Source organism: Rhincodon typus, chromosome 3 (assembly GCF_021869965.1).
Source record: "Rhincodon typus isolate 14 chromosome 3, sRhiTyp1.1, whole genome shotgun sequence".
NCBI lineage: Eukaryota > Metazoa > Chordata > Chondrichthyes > Orectolobiformes > Rhincodontidae > Rhincodon > Rhincodon typus.
The window spans coordinates 121,324,263-121,333,776 of record NC_063334.1 but is presented as its reverse complement, the minus strand read 5'-3'; the positions used below and the strand labels follow the sequence as shown (position 1 = coordinate 121,333,776).

At 42.7% G+C, this 9,514-nt stretch overlaps 1 protein-coding gene across 2 annotated transcripts in view; it reads left to right on the top strand.

Moving 5' to 3' along the window:
• Window positions 1-9,514, top strand: part of sh3bp2 (SH3-domain binding protein 2) — a 140,860-nt gene that overhangs the window by 80,256 nt on the left and 51,090 nt on the right. For both annotated transcript variants that reach the window (XM_048618860.1, XM_048618868.1), the window contains one exon: window positions 4,781-4,898. In XM_048618860.1, coding sequence (XP_048474817.1) covers window positions 4,781-4,898 — 118 coding nt within the window. The remainder of the gene's footprint in view (window positions 1-4,780; window positions 4,899-9,514) is intronic.

Sequence of the window (9,514 nt, the reverse complement as noted above, 5' to 3'; positions counted from 1 at the left end):
ACACAGCAGGCCAAGCAGCATCATAGGAGCAGGAAGGCTGACGTTTCAGGCCTAGACTCTTCATCAGAAATCTAGGCCCGAAACGTCAGCCTTCCTGCTCCTATGATGCTGCTTGGCCTGCTGTGTTCATCCAGCTCTACACCTTGTTATCTCAGATTCTCCAGCATCTGCAGTTCCTACTATCTCAGAGAGATGAAGAAGTTGAGGTCCAGTTAACTGACACCCTGTTTTATGAAATGGTGAAAGAAAAATTTGAACGGGTAGACGATCAGGCAGAGGTATTTAGTTCTGAAAGATTAATGGAGTTACAACAAAACAATGACATAATACAAGGTTTATATCATAAAGCCTACTTGGAAAAGGAATCTGAATGTATTCCTGAATGTTACTATCTGAAGGATAGAATCCTAAGGTGAAAATGAAGACCACAGCAGGTTGGTGCAGAGGAGAAATGGGCAAAAGTGCACCAGATTGTGTTGCCGTAGTATATAGACAGGAATTATTGCAGGTAGCACATGAATTACCTGTATGAGGTCATCTAGGAGTGAGGAAGAATCAGGCTAAAATACAAAAGCATTTCTACTGGTCTGGATCACATAAGGATGTGGTTAAATTTTGTCGTACTTGTCATACATTTCAGATGGTAGGAAAGCCACAGGTAGTAATAAAACCAGCACCTTTGATGCCAATTCCCACATTTGAAGAACCTTTCACATGGATTATGATTGATTGTGTAGGTCCCCTCCCTAAAACCAGAGGTGGAAACCAGTATGTGCTAACCATAATGGATGTGTCTACCAGATTTCTGGAGGCAATTCCATTATGGAATGTGAAAGGAAAAAAGGTTATGGAGAGTTGCTTGCTTTCTTTACCCGTTATGGCCTACCCAGGGAGACTCAGTCAGACCAAGGGTCCAATTTTACTGCCAAACTATTTAAGGAGTTTAGGTATCCAACACTTTAAATCAAGTGCATACCATCCTGAATCCCAGGGAGCATTGGAAAGGTGGCATCAGACCGTAAAGGCCATGCTGAGGGCTTATTGCCAGGATTACCCAAATAATTGCGATAAAGGTATCCCATTTATATTGTTTGCCATCAGAGATGCCTCAAATGAATCGACTCAGTTTACTCCATTTGAGTTGATACTCGGACACGAAGTAACTGTGCCTTTAAAATTAAATAAGGATAAGTTGATAGGTCCGAAGTCAGAGATCTCACAGTTGGGTTATGTATCTAAGGTGAGAGAAAGATTAAACAGAGTATTTGAATTAGCCAGACAACATCTGAAGGTGGCATAGCATCTAATGAAGCAAGAATCAGATAAGAAATCTAAAATTCGTACATTTGCCCATGGGGATAAAGTATTGGTGCTGTTACCAGTGGTAGGAGATCCATTCAAAGCAAGGTTTGGTGGTTCTTATCAGATTGAGAAGAAGTTGAGTCAGGTGAATTATCTTGTAAAGATGCCAGATAGGAAAAAATAACTTTATCAGGTATGTCATGTGAATATGTTGAAACCTTACTACGACAGAGACAGGGAGCCAGAGAAACAGGTATTGGTTACTGCCCCCTCAGAGTGGATAATCAAATCTAGATTATTTAGATTTTGATCTGCCTCAAAATAAGTTAAATAATGAGGAAGTCCTTGGAGAATGGGATAGGATAGTGAGGTATCTGCCTCAGGAACAGAGAACTGAATTGAGAGGCTTGTTGCAGCAATATGAGGACAAATGTAGGAATAGAATGGGGAGGACTAATATTAGAGTACATAAGGTTGAAGTAGGGAATGCTGTTCCAATAAAACAACACTCCTACAGTCTTAAGCGTCTCAAAGCGGCACAGATACAGAAGGAAGTGAAAGTGATGCTCCAAGAAGACATCATCAAGCCGAGTCAAAGTGCGTGGAGTTCGCCAATTGTGTTGGTTTTCAAACCTGATGGTACTCAACAAATCTGTGTGGACTATCGGAAGGTCAATGCCGTAACTAAATCGGACTCATATGCAATTCCAAGGCTAGAGGACTATGTGGAAAAAGTTGTACAAGCCACTTACATCATAAAGTTAAACTTACTTCATGGTTACTGGCAAGTACCTTTGTCAGAGAGAGCAAAAGAAGCTTCTGTCCCACTGGGCTATATCAATTTAAAGTAATGCCCTTTGGAATGAAGAAAGCATCAGCCACATTTCAAAGACTTATGAACAAAGTTGTGGTAGGATTGACTAATTGTACCATCTATATAGACGAGTTGGTCATCTTTAGCCATTCGTGGAAAGATCACATGGTGCATTTAGCAGAGCTCTTTGAAAGACTCCGGGAGGCAAAACTGGTTATAAATTTAGCAAAAACTGAATTCGCGAAGGAAGAAGTGACATGGAAGGATGACCGTGAGGGATGTGAACATGAAGGCCAACCAGGAATTTCCAAGACCATCCTCGAAGAAAGAGGTGCTTTGATTTTTGGGACTGAGTGGATTCTACCAGAAGTTTGTACCAAACTTTAGTAGCGTGTTGGCACTGGTCATGGATTTGCTAAAGAAAGACACAAAATTTCAGTGCACAGAACAATACCAGGAGGCATTTAAAAATTTAAAAGCCGCGTTAACACTTGAAACCCTTTAAAGCCCCTCTTGACACCAGCGATGTGGGGGTTGGAGCTGTGTTGATGCAGGAAGATGATGGTGGAATTGAAAGGCCGATTGGTTATTTTTCAAAGAAACACCATACCCACCAGAGAAAATACTCCACCATTGAAAAAGAGTTATTCAATTTGGTACAAACAATGTTTTGGAGACAGTTGTGTATACAGATCACAATCCTCTCACCTTTTTGGAAAGGTTTAAAGACAGGAATACGAGACTGTTTAGTTGGAGTCTTGTGTTACAGGCTTTTAAATTAGATTGTACATGTTGCGGGTTGTAAAAATGTTATTGCAGATGTGTTATCATGGGTTTAAAAGAAAATGTGCAGATAACATAAAACTGGTATGGTCCAATGTTTTAAATGTATGCAGAATTAGTATGAATGGTGTAACTTTAGATTACTGACCTATGTTTCTCGTGATAATAGTATTAAGATTTTTTAAAAAAGCCATCTTGTTCATTTTTTGCTTAAGGGGGGGAAGGTCTTATGAAGTTGTGTAGTATAATTGTGAATTGGAAGGCAGGAAGCTAGAAATTGTTTGTTAAAGAAATAATAAGGGAGAAGTGTGTGTGGCTCCTTTAAGAGGTAAAGTGCTTTTCTAAGCTTAGAGATTTATACAGAAAATGTGTCTAAGCAGCTGAAGGAGTACAGACAGTTCTGAAATTGAAACATGTATCAATTGGCTGCGTGATTGGAAACCTTAGGCTTGTTTTGATGTTTTGGCAATGAGCTGGAATCAGCCAATTAATGTAAACCAAGCACTTAGCGATTGAAAGCCAATGAATTTAAATCTGATGGTTTTGGTAACCTCAGACCAATGCTATTGTAAGAAAATTGATATGTCATCCAAAGTATATAAGGAGAGGGTTTTTGAAAATCAGTGTGAGAGCAAACTGCCATCTGAGATATAAGCATTTAGCTCTCACAAGAAATCACTATTCTCACGAAGAAAGCACCATCTGTCTATCAAAGGCACCATGACACCTCTAGCTAAGAGTCCTCACAGAAGACTTCACAGAAAACATCCCTGACAGCCAAATCAGCAGAAGAAAGGTGTTATGACTTGAAAACAGCAGAAGAAAGACATGTAGACTTTGAGCGACTAAGTTTTAATTTATTTTCGTATTACCTGGGTTTATATAAGTGGGACTTGTGTTTATTGGAACAGCATACCAGTAGAATTTAGTTCAGTTAGGGAATAGTTAGTTGTTAAGGGGGAATTATTTGGTTTGTTAGTAATTCTATTAATTTGTTCACTGTTAGGGTTAAATAAATAAATTGTTACTTGTTATTTATTAAGTGAATATCAGGGATTTTCTTTATTTTAACCTCCCCTTCTCTGTAACAGTTTAACAGATTAGGCGAGGTTAGGTGTGCTTCTCTGGGTGTTTCAGGTTTAATTATTAGAAGGGGACCTCTACTCCTAACAGTTTGGGGGCTTGTGTTTCGATTTTACTTATCAGAGGGGTTTGACCTCCCCTTCCTAACAGACTAGGTTGCTGAGAAATTTGTGGGATCTGTCTTAACTGAAGCTGCAATTTGATGTGCCCTGGGGATGTTATATGACAGTTTGTTTATTTTCCATATTTGTGTTGTGTTAGCTCTGGATGCTAGAGTGTAAGTTGTAAAACATATACAACAAATTGTTTTGCTATTCTAACTTCGTATAATAAAGTTTAGTTTGTTTCTTCAAAACCACAAAGTTTTGTGGCTTTATTCTCTCAATAAATCTTGGAATCTCAAATTCTGTCCCTTTAAACAAAAAGGCCAGAGGTCCCTAACCAGATGATAACATGAATTTTGTTCTTTCATCAGGGATCATACCAAGAGGCACTTTGTAAATATTAGTTCTTTTTATTCTCTGGAAACTGGATTAAAAGTTTTCATGTGTGATATTATTGATCTAGTCATTGTGAACTTCTTATGTTTTAAATCTGGAGCATCTTACAGTGTCCTCAACAGCTTTTGAACATGAGAACCATAAGAACTAAGAGAAGGAGTAGGCAATTCAGCTCCTCGAGCATGTTCCACCATTTAATATAATTATGGCAGATCTCATCTTGGCCTCAGCTCCACTTCCCTGTCTGCACTCCATAACCCTATTAGTATGGTGTTATTTCTCTCTTTCTTTTCCTCAGAGTTATGAGATCAACAGAGGAAACAACATCAAGCAACGTGTTTCCCTTCAAAATCATCCACATTAATAAGAAACACAGAACCTGGTACTTTTCAGCAGCATGCGAGGAGGAAAGAAAGGTGAGAGCATTTGGTTTAATGTGCACACTGCTGTTAGTGAGGATTGTAAAATGCCAGGATGAATGACTGCAGCAAGTAGGAAGGGGCATGGCTTGTGGCAACAGTATCATTTGGAGGTTATAATACCTAGTGTCCTGACTTCTTATAACTGCCGTTGTAAATGCTCCATTTAAAAGTACCCAAACATGCAAGGTAAGACTTTTACTTAAAAATTGAACAAATCATCTAATTCTTTTATTATTTTAGTGTCGGCCCAGTTCTGACTCAATGGTAATCATTGACAGAAAACTTTAAAAGCAATTATCTTCTTCTACACCAATGTTATCCACTATGTTAGCCACTTTTTACATGTGGCTAATTGGGAATCCCGATTTCAATAACGTAATGATTTTATTATTTGATTAATAAGTGAACCATGAATAATACATATCAATGACAGGCATGTGATTTCACTATTACTTATTGAACTGTGTATCCCATGAGACCTTTGTCTTATGTACGTACGGGTATTTTTTAAAATTCACATATGGAATACAGGGATTCCTGGCAAGACCAGCATTTGTTGTTCAGCCCTTGAGGAAGTGGTGATGAGCTGCCCTCCTGAACTACTATGGTATTTGTGGGATAGGTATATGACTGAGGTTACCATGAAGGACTCCTGTCCTCAACGTCTCCTCTCGCCTGAGTAGTGGTGACATTCACATTGAATGACTACCAATCGTCACTGTCTAATTACAGAGCAGCCCTATGGTCTGCTAAGACTATGGCAATTTTACCTTTTTAAACCCACAGTGCTGTTAGGAAGAGCGTTTCAGGATTTTGACCAGCCACGATGAAAGAACAGTGGGACCTTTCCAAGTTGTGGCATTGCAGCAAGTTCTAGCTATGTGCGACTTGTAGGGAAACTTCACAAAGTATTCCAAAATGCTTGCCGCTCTGTCCTTCCAAGTCATAGAGATTGTGGGTTTGGAAGTGCTCTAGAAGCAGTGCTTGTGACAGTGTATCTTGTAGACATTGTAGCCACTATACATTAGTTGTGTATGGAGTGAATGTTTAAGGTGGTGTTGTAGGATGTAGTTAAGTGGGCTGTTTTGACAAGAATGGTGTCAAGCTTCTTGAGTGCAGTTGGATCTGCACTCATTTAGGCAAGTGAAAAGTATTCCTTTAAACTCTTACTTGGTACATTGTAAATATTGAAAAATTATGACGTGACTCACTCACTGAAGGAATCCCAGCCTCTGACGCTGTTGTAGCCACAGTATTTGTATGGCTGATCCAGTTAGTTTCTGGTCAGAAGTAACCCCCAGGATATTGATGGGGGGGCGGGGTTGAGGTAGAATAAGTAATGACATTGAAACTCAACAGGAGACGATTCTGCAGTAATATCATTGGCCTCCGACAACTACAACTTAGTGTTTACAACCCTATAGTAGAATGTTATCAGAATCCATAATCTTTGCTGTTTTCAGAATGCTCAGTATTTCTGGATATTTTATAAACTGAATCAAACTAGCTGCTGAGATGATGGATCTTGGGAGGAGCTTTGGCTTTGTTATCCACTTAGCACATCTGGAATGTTACAAATGCTTCAACCTTGTCTTTTGAACTCACATCCTGGCTGCACCTCATCGAGGATAGAGGTATTTGTGGAGACTCTTTGTGCCTTTAGCTGCTCACCACCTCTTACAGCAAGACTGCAGAGCCTTAATCTAATCTCTTGGTTGTGGGTTTGTTTAGCTCAATCTATAGCATGATGTTTCCACTGTATAGCATTCATGTAGTCCTGTGTTGCAGCTGCACCATGTTGCCTACTCCTTTTTAGCTGTAACTTGTTCTGCACCTAGCTTCCTCTTCTGCACTCCTCATTGAATCACAGTCAGTTCCCTGTTTTGCTGGTAATGGTGGAATGGCAGATATGATAGAACATTTAGTTAAGAGGTGTTGTGGAAGGCAATGAGTTAGATTTGCACATTTAACTCATTGCCTTCCAGATCTTGAGTTTCTAGATTTGTTCTGAATATACAGTACTGTGCAGGCCTTTGTCCATTCACAAATATGTGAAATCAGGAAGAGATGCTGTAATTCTGATAATATCACTGGACTAGCAACCAAGAGACCCAGGCTTATCCTTTGGAAGACTGGGTTCAAATCCCATCGTGACAACCAGTGGAATTTAAATTCAATGACTAAAACATGGAGTTGTAATAACATGTCTGAACAGTTTGGTTCAAAATATCAAAATCTGGATTTGTAAGCTCATTCATGATTACAGTGAAACTAATGATTATTTGTTGTAAGCACCCATCTGGTTCCCTAACTTCCTTTAAGGCAGGAATTCTGCCATCTTTACCTTGTCTGGCCTACATATAATTCCACATCCACAGCAATGTGGTTGACTTTTACTCCGAGCAAGACACTCTGTTCAACAGCAATTAGGGATGGGCAACAAATACCGGTCTTGCCAGTGGCCCCTTAAACAGGTGCCACGCCATGAAACAAAAAAGTGTAAAGTGCATTTTATGCTCAATTAACATGTTCAAATCAATTAAAGCTATCCAAACTTAGCCAGGTTCAGATCACTCTCCCTGATTAAATCAATGCAAAAGTAATAACTAAAAATAAGCAATTTTTTTAATAAAGTAAATCCCAGGTTCTTACATAGAAAGTAAAAACTGACAGTTCTAATTTGCACAACCATAACCTTATGAATATTTCGTTAAGAGTAAGATGAGGATAAATGAAAACCCTTATACTAAAGCTTATTGTCGCAGTCAAAACAGGAAACAAAACTTCTGTTTACTGAGCCATGTGCCTTTGTCAGTGAAGCGAACAAACATGAAAGAATTTTCATAAAGGTCATGCATCTTGTTACATAAAGCAGTTGTTCTGGTTAAACCTGTTAGTCAGTTTCTTGACTTCAAACTAATACATGCAATCGCTTCTGTTAGTTCTTGTGCCTCTACCTTTGCAACTATCTTTCTAAATCACTTGCTTACCCTTCTCTGCTTTAAACTGGCATTAAAAACTGGCATTAACACACACTTGCAGCAATGCGCCGGCATCTCCAGGCACTACAATCAAGCCTACCCCAGCTCAGAGCCTCCCTCTCCCAGACCTGCAAAGGACCTCTCCTGTTTTTTATTCTACGTAGGATCCACAACCTGAACTCCCAATTCTACTCAGCTTTATTGGACACTAAAAACCCTAAGTACAGTAAACTTACTGGTGCCTACGACCCAAAACGGGCTTCCTCCACCCCCCAAATCCCCAGCCGTACCCAGGACCTTCCCCACAATGGGTCCGCCGCCACTGGCCATGAGGCCACTATCGGAGAACCCACAGATGACGTCACATCCGCCACCGCCGGGTTCCCCACTTCCGGGACAGCAAGCACCATCGCTGCCGTTGCCACCGGCACTGAAGTCGCGACCACCCTCACCGCTACTGCCGCCGCCTACCCCGCTCCTCCTACCTCCGACGCCGGTCCGCCCATCACCGACGCGGACGCAACTCCACCCACCGCCGGCGCAACTCCGCCCACCGCCGACACCGGCACAACTCCGCCCACCGCCGACGACGCTCCGCCCACAGCCGACGCCGACGCAGCTCCGCCCACAGCCGACGCCGACACAGCTCCGCCCACAGCCGACGCCGACGTAGCTCCGCCCACCACCTCCACAGCCAGCAGCTCCAGAGGAGACAGCAGCACCCAGCCCTGCCGAGTGTTCACCATCCCCCCAGACCTACCCCTTACTGAGGACGAACGGTCAGTCCTCAGTAAAGGGCTCACCTTTGTCCCCCTCCACCCACAGATCAACGAATACCGCTCACGCTTGGACATAGAGCAGTTTTTCCGCCGCCTCCGCCTCCACGCTTACTTCTTTAACCGTGAACCTAACCCTCCCTCTACTGACCCCTTCTCCCGCTTCCAACACACCCCCTCCTCCTGGACACCACCCCAAGGCCTCCTACCCTCCCTCGACCTCTTCATCTCCAACTGCCGTCGAGACATCAATCGCCTCAACCTCTCCACCCCTCTCACCCACTCCAACCTCTCCCCCGCAGAACGTGCAGCCCTCCGCTCCCTCCGCTCCAATCCCAACCTCACCATAAAACCCGCGGACAAGGGAGGTGCAGTTGTAGTATGGCGCACTGACCTCTACATCGCCGAGGCCGGACGCCAACTCTCCGACACCTCCTCCTACCGCCCCCTTGATCATGACCCCACCCCTGAGCACCAAACCATCATCTCGCAAACCATCCACAACCTCATCACCTCAGGTGACCTCCCACCCACGGCCTCCAGCCTCATCGTTCCCCAACCTCGCACTGCCCGCTTCTATCTCCTCCCCAAAATCCACAAACCTGAATGCCCTGGTCGACCCATTGTCTCCGCCTGCTCCTGCCCCACCGAACTGATCTCCAACTATCTCGACTCCATTTTCTCCCCCTTGGTCCAGGAACTCCCTACCTATGTCCGTGACACCACCCACGCCCTCCACCTCCTCCAGAACTTCCAATTCCCCGGTCCCCAACACCTCATCTTTACCATGGACGTCCAGTTCCTCTACACCTGCATTCCCCATGCAGATGGCCTTAAGGCCCTCCGCTTCTTC